Source organism: Urocitellus parryii, chromosome 5, assembly GCF_045843805.1.
Source record: "Urocitellus parryii isolate mUroPar1 chromosome 5, mUroPar1.hap1, whole genome shotgun sequence".
NCBI lineage: Eukaryota > Metazoa > Chordata > Mammalia > Rodentia > Sciuridae > Urocitellus > Urocitellus parryii.
In genome coordinates, this window is record NC_135535.1 from 72,777,232 (window position 1) to 72,803,916 (window position 26,685).

General features: G+C 35.6%; 1 protein-coding gene across 11 annotated transcripts in view; it reads right to left on the reverse strand.

Annotated features, from left to right (window-relative positions):
- Positions 1-26,685, reverse strand: part of Pphln1 (periphilin 1) — a 103,002-nt gene that overhangs the window by 36,147 nt on the left and 40,170 nt on the right. For all 11 annotated transcript variants that reach the window (XM_026401411.2, XM_026401414.2, XM_026401408.2 and 8 more), the window contains one exon: positions 4,032-4,243. In XM_026401411.2, coding sequence (XP_026257196.1) covers positions 4,032-4,243 — 212 coding nt within the window. The remainder of the gene's footprint in view (positions 1-4,031; positions 4,244-26,685) is intronic.

Genomic DNA, 26,685 nt, shown 5'->3' on the forward strand with positions numbered 1-26,685 from the left:
GCTACACCTGTATTCCTAGGGTTCACCCAGAAAACTCACAGCCAAAGCTCTCTTATGACTAAACAATGGGTTCTTAAATAAGAATAATATATTATAGAATCTAATTCAACAGCTAATTAATAGTGTGAATCAGTTAATAGCTCAAGACTTTTCAGGAAAATATTAAGTTATACTTCAGGAATTCCAAAAGAACACAGCTAATCCCAATAAATCTTCTCTACTGGCATTCTCTCACAAATTTCTACTCATCCTTCATATACTACCTAAAATGCTTATTCCTATTTAATTATTTGTTTGCTTGCCTCTTTAACTAGATTATAAACTAAAGATGGTAGAGATCTGTATTGCTTGGCAAACCATGTATCTTCAATATATTTTTATTTGTTAAAAGACAAGTATATGTACTGAACACAAATACAATGGTTCCAACTAAGAAACACTATGATATGTATGTAGTTGTTAGGAGAATGGCTCCCTTTCTATTATCTAGTGTACAATCTTATTTCCATATTCCCATTACTACTTCAAATCTGCACAGAAAAGCCTGCTCTCTAAATACAAAATTAAACTCTAAATTTTAAAAAAAATGCTTTATTGGGGGTGCAATGGTGCACACCTGTAACCCCAGTGATTCAGGAAACCAAGGCAGGAGCATGGCAAATTTGAGGACAGCCTGGGCAACTTGGCAAGATCCTGTCTCAAATATAAAAAGAACTGTGGATGTAGCTCAGTTGTTGGGAACCCCTGGGTTCAATTCCTAGCACCACATACACACACACAAAATTTCTACATAACCAATAGTTCATAAGATATACATCTTTTCCCACTATAATAAAGTTCAATAATGAACACTTCCAAATACACTGGTATCAAAAGTGTTTTTAATATTTGAACACTTAGAACAAGTATTTTTAAAAGAATTAAACAGAAATATGTAATAGTCTTTCTTTGAAATACTTGCCAAAAATCAAGAAAATAAGAGGAAGTTAGGCTGGAGAAAAACAGGGCAACAACATTAACAACAACAAAAACTCTGCAAATCTTCTATAGCAATTACGTTTTTTTTAAACTGAAGCAAAATGCTACACAGCCTCATTAAAAAATAAGCATCAATGGCAAATTTGGCAAATGTTTAGAATAAATTAACAAAGAAGTAGTTTGTAAGTTCCTGCAAGCCACAGTGGATTTATAAAAACAAAGCAACACAATCTTTATGTCACTGTTTGATTGAGGAAATGCTTTACAACTTAAAATTTTGGCAAGAGTGCATCTGATAAGGCCTTCCAATGAGATCCCTAAATGGAAATAAAGACAAGATAATAGTAAAGTTGGAGGATCACAAGTGGTTGAGTAACAACAAACAATGATGATCAAAGCTTGAGGTTAATAGATCTCTAAAAGTATCTAAATTCAACTCTGGGGATATGATAGTACTCCTCCAGTATGTAAAAGGTTACAACAAAAAAGAAATGTTTGTTTGTATATGTGGCTTAAGAAAAATAACTAGTATTTAGTAGATGTTAGAGGAAAAGATTATTTTCTAAACAATGAGCTACATACAGAGGTGGAATGGCCAAACTGAGATATTATAAGAAAGACTTCAACAAAAAATGGGTATAAAAGGGGCTGGGGCTGAGTGGTAAAGCACTTGCCTAGCAAGTGTGAGGCACTGGGTTCGATCCTCAGCACCACATAAATAAATAAAATACTATATAAAAAATAATGGATATAAGAGACTGAATTTAATGAATTCTGATGTTGCTTTTAACGCTACATGCTAAATAAAAGGTAAATGTTAAAAGAAAATGAGGTTAAAAGACAGTCTACACACTGTTAGCATCTGAATACGAACAAAAAGGACTAAAAAGAATGTTGCTTTCACAGTTATGTCCAGGTCAGCCTAACTAACATAAGAACCAAGTTCTTATTAGTGAAGTATGGTATGAAAATAAGTTTGATTTAGAAGGGTAATTAGTCTGAAGCAATACAAAGTTCCATAGGATTTACCTAAAAAGCTAAGTAGAAGAAATTTAATTATATGTGTATATAAACACAAAATGAGAAATAGGCACTTGAGTTGGAAAAGCAGTTAAATAATTCTGTGGCTTATAGCTAAGAACAAAAAGGAGATGTTAAAGTGCATGTCAGACTTATGAAGATTTAGTCCTTTAACAGTTACTACAGTCAAACTACTAGTTATTATTAAAGCAGGTTAAATTACTCTGAAAAGTTATAAACAAAAAGCAAAAATTTTAAAAGTAAAGAAAAAAATGAGGGCATAAGTAATTTTTAAAAATAGTTATTTTAACCTGTAATCTGTAAAAACATTTAAAATCTTTACCAAAATTTCAACTACATTACAAACTAAATTTCAACACATTGTTAATCAATCTAGCTTAAGCTGGTGATAATTGAAAAATCCTATTCCTTGGTATTTCTTTGAAGGAAAGCAAGGTACAATTAATATCTATGACGTTCAGATAAAGCAAAAACTAGTATCACAAGTGTAATATTTACTTCTCCATTTACTGTTGAAAACAAGACTTCTCCAACTTAAGACTTCTTGGTTTTTTAATAAGATGATCTTATATAAGTATTCTGAAAGCATGAGAGGAATATAGAAAGTATTTTCTTAGTATTGCATAAGTAGTTAAGGAACCAAAGTATCCTGCAAGAGTTCTCCCAGAACAAATTCTTTTATCTTCATTAAAGAATTTTACTTTCAAAGTTAAAAGATTAATGAAAACAAACACGGAATTAGCAAAGTCATTTATATCTATATTTCAGTTTACTCCATATCTTGGGTCCCCCAATCTTTCCACCATTCCATATACTAAAGATATTAAACCTCAAAAGATGGGAACAGTATACTGGAGATCCTGAGAGAGGAATATCACATTATGTCTCATGCATACTTCATCTTAAGACTTTAGAGTTTGGGTCACAAAGCAGCCAAGTCCATAAAAACAGAAAAAAATGGTCTCCCAGAAATTTCTGTTTTAAAGGATATACAAAAAAAAAAAAAAAAAAAAAACCAAGACTAATTCACCAATTCTACTTTTAACAGCTTTACTATAAGCTATCAAATAAGAATCTCAAGTTTCTGTTTTAATATTTTATGTTTTGTTAAAAAGTCTTCATTATTAGTTTCCATAAGATACTTTCTTCCTCTTAATCAAATCATTAATTGATCTTGGCTTAAGTCATACATATTCAGAAAACAAATACTTAAAAGGCATCTGACTAATTTACCATATGACTATGCATGAAAACACTAAGTTTAGAGGTTGTTATCTTGAAGGTTTTTTGCTTTTGTTTGGGGTTTTTAATATGCAAGTGGGAGAGAGAAAAGCAAAGGAGAAAACACTCATTAAACTCCACAGAACTTCCAGTTTCCCAGAAGTGTCTCAAGCATATTATATTAAGCAATCAGGCACAGAGGTGCTATGTTTTTGTTTTTATTTGGTTTGAGAGCTTTCCAATGATATTCTTAAGTCTTATACCATCATTCATACACCTACCTATAACCAAAAACATGTTTTTTAGAAAGCTTCACTCTGCCTAGCTCTACAAATTAAGGAATAACAGATAAATGTTTGCTCAACACAGATCCAGGCAACAGCTACAAGAGAAAACCATGTGATGATGACAGGTGGTTCTCCATCACTCTCATCATGCAGGAGGCAGAGGCTATTGAATTAAAATTCTTATTATTTGAAAAAGACACTAAATAGGAAGGAAGTTAAAAAGAAAAGTAAAAGAAATATTCTGGACTTTTTTTGATTTCCCTCTCTTGGCTTACAACCAGTTAGAATATACTTCTGCACTAATTTTGAAGGTGAAAGGTTAAGTAGACCCCAACTTCAAAGAGTTGGGAAAACCCATGTGTATTCATTATACTATTCTTTAAAGTTCTCTATAAATTTTAAAATTCTTCAAATTAAAGTTATAACACCTATGAGGCAATTTGTCTTAGTACACTTCCATCAGTGGAAACTGTGAAAGGAAAAGGAGTCGTATAAAATACATACTTCTATGTTGAGACTGATGGAAAGAATATGTTTTGCTTCGTTCTGGAGAGTAACTTCTACTACTGACACTGGAGCCAGATCTGCTGTGTGGAGAGTCCTTTCGACCTACAGGCGATTCTCTGAAACAAGGAGCATCCCTTTTATGAGGAGACCGGTCTCTCGAATAATGGGAAGAGTAGAAACTTTTTCTTCTAAAGCCATCTCTCATGTCCCTTTGAAGAAAGAATAAGAAAAGATAATTATACCCTCTATTCCATATACATACACAGGCCTGCATGTGCGCGCACGCGCAGACACACACACACACACATAAATGGCAAAAGCTCTAATTACAAGCTACTCTTTATATTGTAATCTTGGTTCCTTGTTCAACCAAAACCTAACTGCCAAAGTCAGTTAACAAAATGAAACTATCAGTTAAATATGATTTAGAATGCACCACTTTTTCAATTAAGTAAAAGTCAGATGGTCAAGTACAAAAGTTACTTTATTCTAAGCAAGCACAAATTATAAAATGTGAAAAACAGAGATATATAAACTATTTTTCTTGCCTTTAACAATAAACCACACAGTTACTACAATTCCAAAGGCACCTAGCAATACCAAAGATTTTCCTAGTGAAACATTCCATGACATGTTATTTATTCCTTTCTAAGTATTGGGAATGTTCAGGTAGAGCATGAGCATCCCTAATCCCAAAAGCTCCAAATTTTGAAACCTTTTGAAGTCTGAATATTTCTGGTCCTAAGTATTTCAGAGAAGAGATACAGAGGTCAGATGCAATAGTTTACACCTGTAATCCCAGTAGCTCAGGAGGCTGAGACAGGAAAAATCTGAATACTTCTAGTCTCAAGCATTTTCAGAGAAGAGATATCACAGGTGGGACACAATGGTACATACCTGTAATCTCAGCAGTTCATGAAGCTGAGACAGGAGGATCCCAATCAAGGCCAGCCTTAGCAACCTAGCAAAACCCTAAGCAAATCAGTGAATCTCAAAATTAAAAAAAAAAAAAAAAAAAAAGAGCTAGGGATGTACCTCATTGGGAAAGCACCCTGGGTTAAATCTCCAATATCAAAAAAGATGAGGAGATACATGATTTGTATATATCACTGCCCCCTACCCCTGCAATCTGGCAATGTCTAGAAGGCTTTTGGTTATCATAAGGGGTGAGATGTGATCATGCTGGTAGGTGCCAACAATGCTACCAAAATACTACAATGCTCAGGACTACCCTACACACACACACACCAAAAAAACCTGGTATGTACCTATTAAATTCTGAGTTTGTGTCCTTAGTTTACAAATTGTTGCCCATCTTTAAATACCTACTTTTTATAAATCATCTTTACTTTCATAAGTTACATTTTTTATTAAGCAATATCATCAACTCAAATGAATAAGCAAGCCCCACTAGGAAAAATTTATAAGCAAAAAGCATCTTTAAAATGTTGAAGCTAACCAAAATTATTAAGCAAACCTATCAAGAACAAATGGGTTTAATTAATTGATGATTTAACAAATATACTTCCATATTAAAATTAAAGACTATTAAATTTCAGACAGAAGAATGCTAAGAGACAAACCAATGGCATGGACGTTATTTTTGCAGGGGGCACAGTCCTAGAAATTGAACCCAGAGCCTTGTATACATATTACACAAGCACTCTATCACTGAGCTAATTCCCAACCTCATCACACTGAATTTCAAATGCTCTGAAAATTATTTCAGTATATTAATTAATGGTCACACATAAGTAGTTTGTTGTCCTAGGGTTATCTGAACACTAGCTAATTAACACAAAAAATATACTGCCTCTAATAGACACAATTAAGTTTCCCTAGGAAAAAAATAGAAAACAGCTAAAATTCATTAATGATAAATGAACTGGTACAGAATCCTAATAATGAAATCAAGTCAGTCACTAAAACATCTATCTACTGAAGGAGTTAACCATTATTTTTCTTTCAAAAAAGACTGGCAGAAGAAAGAGGGGGAACTGGGATTAACCTTACTTTGACTGAAAGGGTTTATTATTTATTTGATCATATCTGGAGGTCAAGGGGAAAAGCTAATTTACAATAAAGGGGGAAATTAATAATCCAAGACACAACCACGTTAATTGACAAATAAACCTACAGATTTTTGGAACTCTATCAGTTGCTAGGGACTCAAAGAGAAGCCAAATGCACACAGTCCCTGCATCACAGAACTCTCAGGCTAAGAGAAAACGACATTAAATATACATAAAACAGGTGAATGCAGTCAAGAATGGATGTAGTGAAACTAATTAGGAGTCTGTTTAGTCCAAGGAATAAACAATAGTAACCTAGATGAAATAATGGGGTCACAAATTTTACACCCCCAAGAATATACCTTTTAGACTTAACATGCGATGAAAATTTGACAAATGAGTGTGAAAGATGCATGGGGAATGCCAATCTGATTCCCAGAATTCTAGTATAACAGATTAACAAGAAAAACTGATCTGAGAAATGAAGATGGGGTGAGAATCATATTGATATAGGAGCATATTAAGTTTGAGGTGATCAAATAACATCTAGGCAAGCAACTAGAGACAATGACCTGAAGTTCAGAAGATATTTCTGGTTCTCAATGTAGATTTCCCTGTAAACAAACAGTAAACCCATGGATACAGATGAAAACAAGGAATAAAAAAAGCAGAGTGCCCAGAATGTATGGTTTAAAAGCTATAACACAAAGAGAGAAATGGGGGACTGGGGTTGTGACTCAGTGGTAGAGTGTTTGCCTAGCATGTGTGAGGCACTGGGTTAGATTCTCAGCACCGCATATAACTGACAACTAAAAGAATAAAACATTTTGGGCTGGGGATGTGGCTCAAGCGGTAGTGCGCTTGCCTGGCATGCATGCAGCCCGGGTTCGATCCTCAGCACCACATACCAACAAAGATGTTGTGTCCGCTGAGAACTAAAAAAATAAATATTAAAAAAATTCTCTCTCTCTCTCTCTCTCTCCTCTCTCACTCTCTCTCTAAAAAAAAAAAAAAGAATAAAACATTAAAAAAACAGAAATGGGCTGCCAAATGAGAGAACAGCCAGAAAAATACATACACACACACACACACACACACACACACACACACACACACAAAGAGGAAGAGAGTATATTATCTGTGAAGCCAAGGAAACAGCATTCCAATAAGGAAAATAAAGATTTTCTAAATTGAAATTAAATGAACTTTTTTTAAAAAAAATTTTTTTAGTTTTGATGAACCTTTGTTTTATTTATTTATAGTGGTACTGAGAATTGAACCCAGTTCCTCACACATGCTAGGCAAGCACTCTACCACTAAGCTACAACCCCAGCCCCTAAATGAGTTCTTACTGATAGCTTACTTAGAGGATAGAGGAGAGCAGGTCCATATTAGGAAAGACTGCCTATCTTCTTCCATTGAAAAGATGAATCTACAGTTCCTAATCCCAACACCAGATGGCAGTAAAATCAAAGCACAGTTCAGAACTATCATAGTAGTCTGAGGTGGCTGAATGAACTTATGGGAAGAACATGTCAGATTTTAACAGCTCAAAGTAATGCCTCTCCTCTCCGCTTCGTATCAACCTCACCCACCAACTTAAGAAAAACATTACAGGCTGGGGATGTGGGTCAAGCGGTAGCGAGCTCGCCTGGCATGCGTGCGGCCCGGGTTCGATCCTCAGCACCACATACCAACAAAGATGTTGTGTCCTTTAGAGAATTAAAAAATAAATATTAAAATTCTCTCTCTCTCTCTCTCTCCCCTCTCTCAATCTTAAAAACACACACACACACACACATTACAACAGGCAAGTAAGCTCGGTATCTTCTTTGATAAAGTGGTAATATTGGCTAACTTACTTTTTCAGAAATACACACAACCACTATATGATAGGCACTATGGAGGATCACCCTGACTCTGAGGAAGTTTAATATCTAAATGAGGTTTGTGACAGAAGGTTCAAAAAGGCTGATGCTGTAATTCAGAAGGAAATATGTATTAGTAGATTAAAAAACAACTCATCTGGGTCTTTAAGGAAAGATGAAAGTTAGATCAATATTGACTAATAGAAATATATTTGAGTTATATATTATAGCCATATTTAAGGAAATAGGTGAAATTAACTTTAGCAATTTTTTTAACTTAACCCAAACTAAATATGTCCATAGTATTATCAACATGCAATCCATTTTTTATTTTTATATTTTTTAGTAACTTTATTTTGTTTACATGGGCACAATATCCCTATTTGTTTATTTATTTTTTCATGTGGTGCTGAGGATCGAACCCAGGGTCTTACACCTGCGAAGCGAGTGCTCTACCACTGACCCACAACCCCAGCCCCTATTTTGTTTATTTTTAAAGTGGTGATGAACCCAGTGCCTCACACATGCTAGGCAAACGCTCTACCACTAAGCCACAACCCCAGCCCAACATACAATCAATATTTTAAAATGTAGTGAGACTTCTGTTCAACATAGTCCTCGAAACACTGGCCAGAGCAATTAGACAGACAAAAGAAATTAAAGGCATAAAAATAGGAAAAGAAGAACTTAAATTATCACTATTTGCAGATGATATGATTCTATACCTAGCAGACCCAAAAGGGTCTACAAAGAAACTATTAGAGCTAATAAATGAATTCAGCAAAGTGGCAGGATATAAGATCAACACGCATAAATCAAAGGCATTCCTGTATATCAGCGACAAATCCTCTGAAACAGAAATGAGGACAACTACTCCATTCACAATATCCCCCCAAAAAATAAAATACTTGGGAATCAACCTAACAAAAGAGGTGAAAGATTTATACAATGAAAATTACAGAACCCTAAAGAAAGATATAGAAGAAGACCTTAGAAGATGGAAAAATATACCCTGCTCATGGATAGGCAGAACCAACATCATCAAGATGGCGATATTACCAAAAGTTCTCTATAAGTTTAATGCAATGCCAATCAAAATCCCAGCAGCATTTCTTGTAGAAATAGATAAAAGAATCATGAAATTCATATGGAATAATAAAAGACCCAGAATAGCAAAAACAATGCTAAGCAGGAAGTGTGAATCAGGCGGTATAGCGATACCAGACTTCAAACTATACTACAGAGCAATAGTAACTAAAACAGCATGGTACTGGTACCAAAACAGGCGGGTGGACCAATGGTACAGAATAGAGGACACAGTAACCAACCCACAAAACTACAACTATCTTATATTTGATAAAGGGTCTAAAAGCATGCAATGGAGGAAGGATAGCATCTTCAACAAATGGTGCTGGGAAAACTGGAAATCCATTTGCATCAAAATGAATCTGAATCCCTATCTCTCGCCATGCACAAAAGTTAACTCAAAATGGATCAAGGAGCTTGATATTAAATCAGAGACACGGCATCTGATAGAAGAAAAAGTAGGGTATGATCTACATAATGTGGGATCAGGCTCCAAATTCCTCAATAGGACACCCATAGCGCAAAAGTTAACAACTAGAATCAACAAATGGGACTTACTCAAACTAAAAAGTTTTTTCTCAGCAAAAGAAACAATAAGAGAGATAAACAGGGAGCCTACATCCTGGGAACAAATCTTTACTCCACACACTTCAGATAGAGCCCTAATAACCAGAATATACAAAGAACTCAAAAAATTAGACAATAAGATAACAAATAACCCAATCAATAAATGGGCCAAGGACCTGAATAGACACTTCTCAGAGGAGGACATACAATCAATCAATAAGTACATGAAAAAATGCTCACCATCGCTAGCAGTCAGAGAAATGCAAATCAAAACTACCCTAAGATACCATCTCACCCCAGTAAGATTGGCAGCCATTAGAAAGTCAAACAACAATAAGTGCTGGAGAGGATGCGGGGAAAAGGGCACTCTTGTTCATTGCTGGTGGGACTGCAAATTGGTGCAGCCAATTTGGAAAGCAGTATGGAGATTTCTTGGAAAGCTGGGAATGGAACCACCATTTGACCCAGCTATTCCCCTTCTCGGTCTATTCCCCAAAGACCTAATAAGAGCATGCTACAGGGACACTGCTACATCGATGTTCATAGCAGCACAATTCACGATAGCAAGATTGTGGAATCAGCCTAGATGCCCTTCAATAGATGAATGGATAAAAAAAATGTGGCATTTATACACAATGGAGTATTACTCTGCATTAAGAAATGACAAAATCATAGAATTTGGAGGGAAATGGATGGCATTAGAGCAGATTATGCTAAGTGAAGCTAGTCAATCTTTAAAAAATAAATACCAAATGACCCCTTTGATATAAGGGGAGTAAACAAGGACAGGGTAGGGATGAAAGTTTGAGAAGAAGATTTACATTAAACAGGGATGAGAGGTGGGAGGGAAAGGGAGGGAGAAGGGAAACCGCATGGAAATGGAAGGCGATCCTCAGGGTTATACATAAGGACATATAAGAGGAAAGGAGGGGTAAGACAAGATAATACAAATGGAAGAAATGATTTACAGTAGAAGGGGTAGAGAGAGAAAAGGGGAGGGGAGGGGAGGGGAGGGGGGATAGTAGAGAATAGGACAGACAGCAGAATACATCAGACACTAGAAAGGCAATTTGTCAATCAATGGAAGGGTAACTGATGTGATACAGCAATCTGTATATGGGGTAAAATTGGGAGTTCATAACCCACTTGAATCAAACTGTGAAATATGATGTATTAAGAACTATGTAATGTTTTGAACGACCAACAATAAAAAAAAATGTAATGAGATATTTTACATTCTTTTTTTCATTCTAAATCTTAAAATTCAGTGTGTATTTTATACTTACAGAACATCTCAGTTTGAGCTGGTCATATCTCAAGTGATCCATGGGCATATGCAGCTAGAGACTCCCACACTGGACAAAAGATTTGGATGAAGGAAAAAGCATTCAAAGTGTCAAGAAAAGGAGAAAGAGGTTAAAGGGGATTATGTGCCCAATAACAGAAGTAGTTAATAGGACCTTATAAAGCAAAGACTAAAAAACAAAAGTAGAAAACTTAAAAGGGAAAAAACAGTTAGTATGAAATACTGCAAAGGCTAAAAGAGACCTATACAATAAAGATGTAGGAGTCATGTGACCTGTAAATCCAGGAGCCCAATAAAACGTTAGAAATCAAAACAAATTTTAAGAAATTAAAATACATCCATCTGCTGAAGGAGCTTACTCATTACTTTTGTTCCAAAAAAAGATTAGCAGAAGGAAGACAGAGAGAACTGGGATCAACCTTATTTTGACTAAAAGAGTTTATTATTCGATCATATTATATTTAGCAGTTGAGGGGAAAAGTTAATTTACAATAAAAGGGGAAGTTGTTAATCCAAGACACAAAACCAAACGTCAAGAGAAAAATGGTAGAAACTGACTAAGACAGGGAGATGGTCTTATTGGAAAGATACACAAAATGTAGGAAGAGAAAAAATAAGAAAGCATTATCAGTAAAAGAATTATAGAAAATTATAAAAATTACCAACTGAAAGTAAAGAGAGAATGTGAAAAGGGGCAAAATTGTGAAATAGCTCCTTTGAGGCAAAGTATTCATTAGAAATGTTCCTAAAAATGTTAAGTCCTTAGACCTGTGTGAGCATTTCCTGGGAATTTAACAGAAATTCAAAATCAATAGTAGCAGCTCTCACCAACTGAAGCAGAAATCTCTGAGGATGTGACCCAGGATTCTGGATTCTAGATTCTGGGCTATAACAACACTTTCCGTGAGATTCTTATGCAGACAATACATTGAGGAGGAGTTAAGTAGAGAACCTTACAATGTGTAAGAGCTATATATAAGTGAACTGTCCACAAGTCAGAAAGTGAAAATTCAAAGCTCATGAGAGCACAAAACTATTCTCAGTTGATTCAAAGGTCTGGCCATGCCTGTGTGTAGCTCTAGCCAGAACTGAAACATGCAAAAAGACTTGTAGCTAAATGCATTATCAAATCATAACAGAGAGGTGGATGGGATAGAGACAACTGTGAACCAGAAATTACAATTATCAATGAAGAAGAAACTAGATGTTTAAAATTTATCACAGTACAAACATAAGGACATGGTAGTACAAACAGGGAACTTCAAAGATAACACTAGAATAGTGGGTTGGAGCTCCTAGAATGAATCTAAGGATCAAAGAAGAGCAATTGAGCTGGGAAAAAAAAGTGGTTTCACTCCTAGAACATTAGGTTCCAGTTACAGAAAAGAGATGGCAAAAGTGACTGAAAATAAAGTCATTCTATTTTGAGTACGGTGAATATGAGTTTCAAAACATACTAAAAGACCAAGTCCTTGCTACCTTGAAGCTTATATTCTAGTAAGGAAGATGGCATATAAACATTTCAGAGTGACAAGTAATATAAGGAACAACAGACCGAGAAGGTTATTTTAGGTAGGATAATCTGGGAAGATTTAAATGAGAAATAACAGATAACCAGAGAGGTGACAGAACCCAACAAAGAAATTCAAAAAGAACATTTCAGGTAGAAGGTACAGCAACAATAAAGACAAAATATGTTGTGTGTTTAAGACCAGTCTAGCTAAAGCAGATTAAGAGGGAAGAATCATGGAGTACATGACTACAGAATTTGAACAATATCATAAAGAGATCTGAACTATGTTCACAATCATCACTAAAGGCTTTAAGAAGGCATCAAATGTTGGAGAGAACATACTGATAAGTAAGTATGCTTCTTGGAGTTTACAGACTTAAACAGCATCAAAATTTCAAATGCAATATTAGTCTTGTGTAAGGACTTAACAAAAGTATCACCCAGTAGAGGAAGGAAAATTGGGTTAGGATACATTAAGGTAGTCTGTGAACTAGCCTCCTAAGTACTGAAAAACCCTGCCAAAGTAACAATTATTAACAACTATATTGTTAATATAGTGCTGATGTGATTTGAATTTTTGAACTAATCTAAATAAATTTAAAGAACTATCTTTAAAATAGTTGAAGTAGTACCATCAGTCTGCCTACCTTTAAATTTTATCCATCCCTTAAGAATTTTATGATCTTGAATAATCTTCTATGCCTACAAAGTGATGACAATACTAATACCTTCTTCACTGACTATAGTGAGGAGTAAACAAACTGATAGAGAGATAGCATTTAGAACAGAGCCTGACATGGCACTGACATGTCTATTGACAACATTACCCCTATATGATTTTCATTAAACCAATAAAAGGTCTGCAACAACAAATAGCTAAGGATCACAAACACACTTGTCATTCAGAAAAGCAGAACTCTTAAATCTTACATATCTGTAGGAGTTCAAAACCAAGTCATAATAATAAAGCCTCTAGAAAAAGACTTCAGCTTGATTTCTGGGGAAATTTTGCTTTATAGAAGATGAACTACCAAAAATTCAGTATCAAAGCATTGAGCTAAGAGTTCTTTATACAGATGAAGCATATGTAAAAGTAAGCAGAAAGGCAGCTAACAAAAAACAGAGATCAGAAAACATTTACTGTTAAGAGCCACAAAGGACTTTTGTTTTGCAATACTGAACCCCACGTCTAGTACATGCTATGGCAAGCTCTCTATCACTGAGGTACATCCCCAGACTTTTTTTTTTTAAACATCTTTATTTTGAGACAGGGTCTCCCCTAAGTTGCCCAGGCTGGCCTCAAACTTTCGATCCTCCTGCCTCAGTCTCCCAGGTAGCTGGGATTACAGACATGCACCTGGCTAAAAGAGAAATATTTTAGATTTGTGGCTCTATGGTCTCCATCACATATCAACATTCTACTCATGTATCACAGCAGTCATGGCCAATATGTTAATACTTGGGCATGGCTATGACACCAGAGCTAGCTCAGCACGCTTTCAGGTTTTATCATCAGAAGGTTATTTGGGAGAAAGTTTTAGCAAGGCAGGCAGTCTGAAGGACGCAGTGAAACTTGTGCCACACCAAGTTCATCTTGTTTTCCCCAAAATCCTCTATCCTTGGGAGAAGGTGCTGACCTCAAGGCCTTCACTATTAGAGTAGCACCTTGGCATGCAGCCACCTCTAGCCAGCATTATCACAGCAACTGGGGCAACATGACCTGCACTTTTGCATAGTCAACTCCCAGTGCAAACGCAGCCACAAGGGAATCAGAGACCAGGGTTCGAGTCACCACTCTTCACAGTTATGTTCCAATAAAATCTTATTCACAGAAACAAAGAGTTGGTCAGATTTGGCCAAGAGTTGCAATTTGACAACCCCCAATCTAAATGATTGTATACTTCCAAATTTTCAAGTACAGTTACCTACAGCTTTGTATTTTCACATAATATGAAGAAAAGTATGTTTTCCCTCCTCCTACCTATTCCCAATTTCTTGAGGCGCTCCATCAACATTAAAAATACAAACTCAGACTTTTTTTTTTAAAGTTAGATAACATGATAAAGGCAAACTATATCTTAACCTTAAAACTACACAAAACCATTTCCTAGATTTGCTTCTAATTCTTTGGCACAATAACTGATGAGAGAGCATAATGAGTTTTTTAAACTTACAATTCACCAGAAAATCCATAATGCTTTCATTAGTAAACTCATTCCCAGGCAACACCTTAGGAATTTTTCCTCTTTTCTCCATTTTTTCTTTCACCTGTACTTCCTAGATAAATCGCTATTGATTATTATACACAATTTATATAACTAAATATTTTTCCTGGTATATCAATATTCTCAAAGTTTCTCATTTTAGGTTTAGATATTTGTAGATTCAAATTTAGTAGATAATGGCAAACTGTTTACCAGAGCATTTATATTAACAGTTAATTAACCTCTTTGCACCTTTTTCCCCATTTGTAAAATGGAAATGTGGGATAAAGAGTGAAAATGCCTACCACACGTAATAAACACTTCACATATTAATTCATTAGCTCAAATTTTAAAATACATAAGTTAAAAAGGACGTGAAGCAAGTAGAATTCATATATCTTGCTGATGGGAATATAAATGCTGTGGTAAATAGTTTGCCATTATCTACTAAAGTTGAATCTACAAATAAAGAATAATCAAGCAAATCCACTTTCAGATCTATCTCACAGAAATGTATGTTTGTGTGTTTGTGTGTGTATATGTATGTGTATACATGTACACAAAATACACTGTCAAAGTATTTAAAAAATCAATTTTTAAAAAAATTTCATACAATGGAACTACACATTCCCTATGATAATAACATATTATTATATTCTTATAATAATATAATGTAATATAATAAATATAATAATGGATATAACAATGAAAATGAAGAAACTACTGCTACATGCAATTTTGAAAACTATTACAATGTTGATCAAATACAAAAGGTATATCATATACAACACTATTTACAAAGAGCCCTCATTTTACAAAGTTCGGATTCATACAAATTTCAGTACCACATACTATTATTTGGATAAGGATCCCCCAAAAGGCCCATATGTAAAATGCTTGGGCCTCAATGTGACACTAGTGAAAGGTAGTAGAAATCTTTGAGAGGTAGGGCCTACAGAAAGTAAATGGGGACATGCCTCCAAAGGCAATTATGGGAAGGTGGTCTCTTCCTTTCTCTTTGGTGCCACTGTCATAAAGTAAGTACTTTGCTCCACCATAATCCTCCTTCATAATACACTGCCTTATTACAGGGCCCAAGAGCAACAAGGTCAATTGACCATGAACTGAAACTTCCAAAACTCTTGAGTCAAAAGAAACCTTTCCTCTTTGTAAGTTGTCATCTCAGGAACAGAAAACTAACCCGCATATCAGAGTTTAAACACCAGTCCCCCAATAACACAGTACAAATATTATTTTCCACAGTCACTGCACAAAATACAAACTTTGTTACTAGTTCTTCAGACCACAAATCATTACATGAATAACAAATGCACACCATGACCAATAACCAATCACACCACATATTTTGAAGTCCATTGGTGATTGGTCATTTACATCTGTTATTCAGTTCACACACAAACAACAAAAATGTGTTGCCGTGGGGACTGGAGTTGTAGCTCAGTGATAGAATGCTTTCCTGGCATCCGTGAGGCAGTGGGTTTGATTCTCAGCACCACATATAAATAAATAACAATAAAGACCCATCAACAATTAAAAATATATATTTTTTAACGTGTTGTCTTGTCTTCCAGGAATAAACTCACATGGCATTTTACAAAAGGGGATAATCAAAAGCTAACTGAGAAGTAGGGTTGTGGCTCAGCAGTAGAACACTCACCCAGCACCTGCAAGGCCCTGGGTCCGACCCTCAGCACCACATAAAAATAAATAAATAAAATATTGTGTCCAATTACAACTGAAAAATAAATATTTTTGCCGGGGTCCTGCCTCAGTGGGATCCAGGGGGTTCTGAAGGATGAGTGGTGCTAGTGCAAGAAATTAGACAACAGGGCTGGGGATGTGGCTCAAGCGGTGGCGCGCTCGTCTGGCATGCGTGCGGCCCGGGTTCGATCCTCTGCACCACATACCAACAAAGATGTTGTGTCCGCCAAATACTAAAAAATAAATATTAAAAATTCTCTCTCTCTCTCTCCCTCTATCACTCTCTCTTAAAAAAAAAAAAAAAAAAAGAAATTAGACAAGGAGTCATTCCGTTGGAGCAATCTCTAGGAGAGAGCTCTAAAACTGCTTTTTCTCCTCATTATGGGTACAGAATCATTAGTAAAATGCATCATCAATTTACAATTTCCAGATTTTCCCAGGATATAACATTTCCTTGTTTAACAGATGCCAAACTACGTAACCAGACTCTTTGTCTCCTAACGTGTCATTAACCTTTAAGTTTAAAGCACACCTGTACTTTGTTTCTAATCTAAGATCCCATCTTAAAGTCCCCCAAATCTTATAACCTAAAATCTATAAAATATTCTTAAAGCGTCTAAGAAACCCATAGCTAAAAACCTAAGAATCTAAAAATTTTCTAACATTATTCTAAAAAGGTATTTTATAAAACCTTAACTAATGCCTACATTTATTCTTATAAAACTGGTTAAGCTGCTTTCTCAGAGAGTTTCCTTGTTCCTTAGTTAAAGTATGCCAGTTCTTAAATCTTAGTAATCTTTAACTAAAGGGCAGGCTCTGTATGTCAATCCACCTGCCGCCAATATTAGCTATTGCTTATCATAAATCTTTAAAAGAGGATTTATTAGAAGGGAAATGTATTTTTATTAGCCTTTTATCCCCTGGATAATACCATAACCTATCCTTAATCAAAATAGACTTACATATAGTGGGCTTCATGCAATAGGCATAATAATTGTCTACTTAGGCTTTTTTTTTTTTTTAGTTCTCGGCGGACACAACATCCTTGTTGGCATGTGGTGCTGAGGATCGAACCCGGGCCGCACGCATGCCAGGCGAGCGCGCTACCACTTGAGCCACATCCCCAGCCCCTCTACTTAGGCTTTTTAAGAGACTTAAGATTATGCATTTGGTTTCTTGGTTGATATAATCAATTGTGGTGCCTAAAGTTCCTGAATAATTTTCCCAGAATGATTATTGATATTTTTCTGCTTTATCCTTAATGTCCTGAGAGATAGTGAAACAGTCTTTTAAGTCATGAACCACCTGTTACATTCTTGGCCATCTAGAATTTAATTTGGTTTAGCAATAAGTATACTCATGCCTTCTGTTAGGTTTATGAGTATAAAATAAAAAGTCCCAATTACATGAAAAAGGGTCTCATGGTTTCAGTTTCCCACAAGTGCAGCCTTGCCACTTTCATCCTCACTATGATCTTGTCAAGACAGTGGGAAGGGGATCGCCTTCACCAATTTCTTTTTTTCTTTTAAAGCTAACTGGGCCGAGAATGGATACAGCTCAGTGATACAGCACCCGCCTAAGCACATATGAGGCCCATGGGTTCGATTCTCAACACTGCTAAAAAAGAAAAAAGGAACTGGCCAACAAAGATGAAAGTATAGACAAGACACAGAATGTGATAATGCTAATAGTTCTATTCAAATCAAACACAAATGAAGGTACAGAAGAAATAGCTCATGTGGAACACCTATGACATCGTCCTTCAAGAGACTCCAGATACATAGAAAGAGCTTAACGAAGGCCATTTTTGACATAAGTGACAAAAAGGATGAAGACATAATAGAGGAAGTAACACTGGCAAAAACTCTCACATTAAAGAAACTCAGAGGGCTGGGGTGGTGGCTCAGTGGCAGAGCGCTTGCCTAGCACATGTGAGGCACCGGGTTCAATCCTCAGCACCACGTATCAATAAATAAAATAAAGGTCCATTGGCAACTAAAAAAAAATTAAAAAAAAAAAAAGAAACTCAGAGTTATCACATGACAACAAAAATGCAAAGGTTAAAATATTGGAAAATGATCCAAACTTGGAATGCAGTAGAACAATTTACCAAGGCATAAACAAAATGCTTGCTCTAAATCTTAGGTTCTTATGATGAGAAAAAGGCAAGCACTCTTCAATATAATTAATTTTTCATTTTTGCAAAGAAAACTTTCCTGATGTTTCTAATATTAAGTTACAGTATACTAAATATCAGTTTTACCATTTTATCATATTCCTATACATTTATAATTGATAGTAAGAGTCAATGCTTTGACAAAAATTTAAAAAAAGTCACGAATGTAATTTTCCTCATTTACTATTAAAACTAGTTAAGTCAGAAAAATGATTACTTTTGAAGAGAAAAAAGAAAGTAATTGAGTAGGGGCAAGAGGGAAGCTTCTAGAATGCAAATAATATTCTATTTCTCAACCTGGACTATGATAATTCAGTGGGTTGTAAACCTTGATTTGTGCATTTTGTGTTATATATTCTAAATAAAGAGTTTTGTTAAAAAGAAAGGTATTTATCTGTCTCTAAAAATGTGATAACATAAAAATATAACTATCATTTAACATGACCTAAAAGGACTTTGTTTAGAAGTAAAGAGAAATTTTATCCTTGAGAAAGAATTTTTTATTTTTAATATTTACAGAAAAATAAATTACAAGACTAGCTATCATCTGAAAATCATTAATACTTTCTTTTAACAATGCTAAGGATTGAAGCCAGGGCCTCATTCATAAAAGGCAAGCACTCTCACTGAGCTACACCACCAAACAAATTAATATGTCTTAATGATTTCTTCTGAACACCCAAATAACATGGCATAACTTGCTAAACCCAAGAGAAGTGATCCACATCAACTTTAGCTACCAACATGGTGTCAGGCCTTCTTTCCAGAGGAACATAAAAGATATGTAACATGATTAGGCATCACCACCTGGAAATATTCTTTCTGCAAAGGCAAATCTTCCAATATGTCTACATAAATAAATAGTTCAGAATTAAAATGGTGAATGAGGGCTGGGGATGTGGCTCAAGCGGTAGCGCACTCGCCCGGTATGCGTGCGGCCCGGGTTCGATCCTCAGCACCACATACCAACAAAGATGTTGTGTCCGCCGAGAACTAAAAATTAAATATTAAAAAATTCTCTCTCTCTCTCTCTCTCTCTCTCTCTCTCTCCCCTCTCTCACTCTCTCTTTTAAAAAATAAATAAATAAATAAAATGGTGAATGAGTACAAGGAATTAAATCAAGGGAAAAAGAAGATTTAAAATTTCTATTAAAAATTGTGTTTACTCATTAATCATTTGATAGCATTTAGTTGCGCAGATATAATAGCAGACACCAAAAATTTAAGAAAAACTATAGGTAAGAAACTTTAAATTTTATTTATTATAAAGACATTTTTAAAATACTTTATAAAAGTCTTTTTATTTATTCACTGACTTTTCCTATAGATTTTAGGACAAACAGACTCATGATCAATTTGAATATAATGTTATAGATTAAGAATTGTGTTATAAATAGCATTTTTCTGAATAAGGGATAAATAATCGCAACATAGCAACATAAAAATAATAAAACTAAATTGTCTATAATGAAGTCTCAAAAGAAACCCTACGTATTTAACTGAACAACACTTTTTATTATCAAAAATACACAGCTTGACAGGACATTCCATTCTTAGTAATTTTTAAAGTAATTTTTATGGATAGATGTTTTAGAAACATAAACAAAGGAATTGCTACAGTGGATACAGACAGATGAAGCTGCCATAAATAAGAGAAAGTGGTTCAGAGTCATTCATAATAACACAATCCTGTGGTTTCTGGATTTCAGTCACTCTGTACCATTTATTAGAATGATGGTTTTTCAAATCTAGTTTCACATTAGAATCATCTGATGAGCTTTTTGCTCTTGCCTGGGATGGGTGAGGCCCTGTGTTCAATCCTTAGTACCATAAATGGGGCAGGGGGGACACAACAAGGTCCACCCAAGATAACTGAATCACATCTCTCAATGTGAAAGCCAGACATTAGCATTTTTAAAAATGATTCCTGCATAATTCAGAGTATAGCCAGCACTGAGAACCATTATATGAGGCAAGCTACTATTGTATTATAGATTTTTCATTCCAAAGTCTCACACTGTTACCTTACCCCAGAGATTGCAAACTATTTTCAATGAAAGAAGTTGAGATTTAACATTTTACAAATCTAGATTTCTGAAGCAGGCCTTGCTGGGCTTACATACCCAATTAGCAGATAGCTACAGCAGCTCTAATCTAGCATTTATTTATTTTTTTGCTACTACAAGTATGCAACATTATTTTCACTACATTAGCAACATAGATAAATACATGTTAATTGTTTACCCACAAATGTTGCAAGTACTTTATAACTACTGTATCCGTATATACTTAAGTAACACAATGTAGTAACTTAAATTGATCTTGTAAAAGTTTTCACCTCCTGAGCCTCTTCCTCAATCAACCTCTAACTTCCTCCTTTAACTGAAATCTGGCATTGAATACAAATTCCATCCCTCTTGAGTAGTAAGTGCACATTTTTGACGCCCCCTTCAAGGTCCTGAGGAATATGGAGTAGAGAATTATATTTTAGATCCTTTACCTCCTAAAAAAGGGGAGTGAAAAGTCTAAGAAACTACTCATTTAAGTTCATGCCATCCACTGTACCTCATTACCAAACTCCTGGTAACTTCTCACAGTCCTTAAAGATGTTAGCACAATTACATAATCCACTGTTACCACATACCTTACCCATGACATGGTTTAATCAAAAGTTATGTGCAATATTGTAGATTCACAATTCCTTGACCACCTCCTCTCTTCACAACACTTTAGCACACACTTAAATCCTAAACCTTTCCATTCATTATCCAGTGGGGGGGCCCTCATCAGAATCCAATATCACATTTTAGCTACAATGTCTCATCCTTCACTTTTCTCACTCCTGCTGTAACTCCACATCCACCTCCTTGGTACCTTTAGGGTTTTTTTGTGTTTTATTTTTCTTTCTTCCTGTTCTTTTTTTTTTTTTTTAAACAATCCATATTCTTCATCCTAACCTCAATCATTGTGCTTCCAGCCTAATCACTCCACAAATAACAACTTTCCATTCTTGCAATTCTGACACATTATGTTAGCCAACCCAAAGCCTGAATGAATCCCCAAATCTGTGATTTCTTCACTGATATTTGTGGATTGCCACATCCTAGAGAGAAAAATACACAAGCCTACAGATTTAATCCCACTACAGAATCATGATCTCTAACTTTCACTATGCCTTTAATTCTACTTTAATTCTACTCAGTAACTCAATAATATGTACATATATACATATATACATATATGTGTATCTACATATATATGCATCACTGGTGAGTTCACAGGAGCAACTATTCCACATCTTATTTCCCCAAAACCCTGTCAACGAGTGACCCAGGCCTAAACTGCCTCAACTGCTCGCCAGATTCCCTCTGGTCTTAGTCAATTTACCTTCAGATCCACTCATTCCTCATGCTATCTTTCCTTTCTATCCCTGTCAAAAGTTAACTAATTTATGGTCTTCATCCTGATTCTTCATTGATAGTGCCTCATCAGTTATCTGATTTCTGCCTTATATCTCAATCTCTTTCTCTCTTCCAACTATGACTATGGTCAAGTCATTGATCACCTTTTAAAAAGGTGGCAAACACATTTCTCTTTAGCCAGTGTTCTTCTCCAGCTAGTAACATTCTCCACTTTCCTTTTCAAGTTTTTTCTTTTGCTTTTTGTTGTTGTTGTTGTTTTGTTTTGTTTTTGAAGTGCTGGGGAATGAACCTAGGGCCTTCTGCACTTTCACTGAGTTATGTTCCCAGCCCCTTTTTAACTTACTGAGATTAGACCTAACTAAGTTGCCCATGCTGGCCTTGAATTTGCAATCCTCTTGCTTCAGTCTCCTGAGTAGCTGGGACTACAGGTGTACACCACTATACCTGGCTCTCTCAAGCATTTTTTAACAAGTTATCCATCCATATTGAATCTACCCCTATCTCGTCCATCCTTACACCACCAAACTCAAATGATATTCTACTCATTATAGTTGCACACTCAGTTTCATTAGACATTGGTTATCCCAAGACTATTTTAAAAATTTGATTTTCTACCATTTCCAGGCTTCTTCATTGATATTGCTTTGTCTAGTAATCTATTGCTTTTATATAACTCCATCTTCTCTTTAGACAACCTCAATTTTGAAATCATTTCTTCTATGTTGTCAATCTCAGATAAAGGAATTATTATATATACAGTAAACAAAATAAAAAAAAACAGATATATCTTTCTTCCTCATTTGCACATCTTGCTAACTTTTTACTATTGATTAAACTTAACCATTTTTCTTCATCCCATTCCCTATGTTCAGTTCAGATATTCATAATTTCTTGTTTTATCTCAAGTGCCATCTTTAAAGTCATCCTACACACTGAAAACAAAATAAAATACAATCTATTTGGGTTGCCCTTATGGTCTGGATTTGAGGTGTACCCCCAAAAGCTCCTGTCTCAATGCAAAAATGTTTGGAGATGAAATGACTGAACTGTAAGAGCTATAACTAATCAGTCCATCCTAGTTTGCATTGACTGACTGTGTGGTAACTGTAGGCAGGTGGAACATGGCCAGAGGTGGGTGGGTTTCTAGGGGCATGCCCTGAAGGGTTGTTTGTTTTCTGCAGTCCCTTCATCTCTCTTTTTCACTCTCTGCTTCCCAACCATATTCCTCTGCTGGGCGCTTTCCCCATAATGTGCTGGCTCACTTTGGGCCCAGAGCAATGGAATCAGCCATCTATGAACTGGGATCTCTGAAACCATACAAATAAAATAGTTTTCCAAATAAAGTTTTCCTCCTCCACATTTTGCCCATGTCCTCTAATAAAAAATGAACTAAATCCTAACATATTCTGGATTTCACATAGTGTTTTGAACAAATGGATATATCACTATATAAACACAGAACCAAGATGAGCAGGTTATGACACACTTGGTGTGTACATAAATGATCAGTATGAAAATGCTAATTCTTAGCCCAGTGTGGTTGTATATACCTGTTATACCAACTACTCAGGAGTCCAAAGCAAGAGCATCAAGTTCAATGCCAGTATGGATAACTTACAATTTTATTCTGTCTCAAAATAAAATGTTTAGAAGGGCTGGGTATACCTTAGTGGTAGATACCTTGCCGAGGATGTGCAGAGCCCAGGGTTCAAACCCCAGAACTAGAGGGAGTGACAGCTTTCAGAGGCAGGGAAGAGGGTGGTAACAGAAAGAGAGAGTGAGAGAGGAGAGAGAGGGGAGAGAGAGAGAGAGAATTTTTTTAAATATTTATTTTATTTAGTTCTCGGCGGACACAACATCTTTGTTGGTATGTGGTGCTGAGGATCGAACCCGGGCCGCACGCATGCCAGGCGAGCGCACTACCGCTTGAGCCACATCCCCAGCCCCAGAAATCTTGATATACTATCCTTACTTCTGTTAGCTGTTATTTAATGCAGCTGCTTCTAAGAATTCCAAACTTCCAACTTGTAACATATTTGAATAGAAATAATTAATACATGTATCCTAGACTTATAAAGTACATAACGTTTAATCTTTAAAAAGGGAGGAAATTAGCTAAGTTATAAAGTTCCACTACCAATAACAGGACTGTGGAAGATGATATTAAAGCAAGGTGGCCCTGTACAGCCAGAAGAGCCATGGGATCAGAAGACAAACTACATACATGGGTGTGAACAAATACAGAGCTCATATAGGTGTCAGGTATTGAATCTGATTTTATCTTACTTACACACTTATAAATTAGATTGTTACCATTTCATGGATGTTAGCAGGACGCACAAGATTTCTGCATAAGAAACAAAGGACTTTATCACTCATAGCACAGCAAACAACATAAGTATTAACAGTTCCCCTGTTCTCAAGTCCCAGAGATAATGTGGCATTATCCTAAATGGATTCTGTACATGCAATGAGTGTGGGTCTCAAGTGAGGAACACTGAACTTGGAGAATCTACCATTTTCACAACATCAACAAGTAGGACTTCTCTTTAACAAAGCAGGAGATCTTACTTTACCCTTCAAGATTGCTTACTGCAAACCCAACTCTGTGAACTAGCCTGAAAAGTGAGTAGTCAGACTCTTGCATATCTTGGCAAGATATGTAAGAGTGAAAGAGACCCATGGAGAACTGTCTCTACTAACAACCTGGAGCCAGGTTTCACACTGACAGAAAAAAAGACATGAAAATATGGTGAGGGGTGGGGGGATTGCCACAAACTCATGGTCTTCAATACAGGTTAAAAACTAAAAATAAATTCAAGCTGGGCACAGGGGAACAAGTCTGTAATCCCAGCAGTTCAGGAAGCTGAGACAAGAGGATGGCAAGTTCAAGGCCCAGCCTCAGCAACTTAGTGGGGCCTTAAGCAACTTAGTGAGACCCTGTCTCCAAAAAAGGGGGAAAAAAAAAAAACCAGAGGTAGGAGGCTAAGGTTGTAGCTCAGCAGTAAAGCCCCTGAGTTAAATCTTCAGAACCCAAAACAAACAAACACAGATGTACAAATTTCTGGCATGCTCACTCTCTCTGTGTGTATCTGTGTGTGTGGGGTGTGTGTGTGTGTGTGTGTGTGTGTGTGTGTGGGTGTGTGTTTCTGCACATCTAATGCCCAATCTTAGCTTCAAAACACCACTCTCTACTATAGAGAACCTGTGCTCTTTGGAGGAGTAGCTGATTTCAGGGCCCAAACAGAGAAAGTCTAAGAACCTGAGACAATTTGTCAGAAGTAAGGAAGTGAACAAAGAATGATGTAGGCATGTCAAAACAATGCAGATGGCCTTAGTTTGGCAATGCATTCATAGACATGACACCAAAAGCATAAGAAACAAAAGAAAAATTGATAAATCAGGCTTTAAATTTTAAAATTTTGTGCATCAAAGAACATTAATAAAGGGAAAAGACAATTTAGAGAATGGAAGAAATATTTGCAAGTATATTATTTTATAAGGTTTTTGTATCCAGAATTTAAACAAAGCAAAATAAAAACTCCTAAACAAAAAGACAACTCAATTAAAAAATGGGCAAAGAACTTGAATAAACATTTCTCCAAAGACATACATAAACAATAAGCATCACTAGTCATTAGGAAAACACAAATCAAAACCATAATAAGATAACACTTCACTATTTATCAGTTAGCTATTTAGAGGGAAAAAAACAGAGGAGGATGGAACATAACAAGTGTTGACAAGAACAAAGAAAAATGGGGACCTCCATAACTGCTCATGGGAATTAAAAAAAAGCTATAGCCACAGAGAAAAATGGCTTGACAGTCCATCAAAAAGCTAAATACAGAATTACCACAGGATCGGTTAGGTCTATTCCTATACATATAGGAGAACTGAAGAATTGACTCAAAACTGGTATGTCTAAACCAGCTTTCACTGCAGCATTATTCACGATAACCAAAAGTTGAAACAATTCAAATGTCCATCAGAAGATGAATGGATAAACAAAATGCTGTACACACCCATATTATTCATCCATAAAAAGTTGTGACAGATACAATATAGAAGAACCTTGAAGGCATTATGCTAAAAATGCCAAGTAGCATCTGAGAACAGATTTTGTATGATCCTACTTACATGAAATATCTAGAAAAGGCAAATTCAGAGAGGCAGAAAAGTCAACTGATGGTTGCCAGAAACTAGGGATAGGAATAAATGAAGAATTACTGCTTAATGAGCAAAGAGTTTCTATTTGTGGTGACTAAAATGTTTTGGAAATAGTAGTGATGGTTGCACAACATTGTTAATATAATTAATGCCCATGAACTATAGACTTAATGTTTAAAAAGGCATATTTTATGTATTTAAAAAAAAACACAGAAGCTAACCTGAAAAACTTTCCCAGGTGAAATCTGAGCATAAAAATAATAACAGTAGAAAATTATAAAGCACTGAATAAAATAGGAATCTAAGAGTTCATGCTGATATAAAAAAAGTTTTATTTGTTTAAGGGAGTGGGATACAGAGATGGCATTCTCCTTATAGCAGAATATCAGTCTAATAAAGAACAGAGTTATTTCACAATCACCCATTCAAAACAATCACATTAAAAACTGGGGCTGTAGCTCAGTGAAACAGTACTGGCCTAGCATAAGAGAGACTCTGGGTTCAACACCCACCTCCACAAGGTCGGGGCAGGGAGTGGGGGAGAGTTCAAAAACCATCATGTTTGTCTTAGTGGGTTTGGGGTACTAATATAAATTAGCCATTAG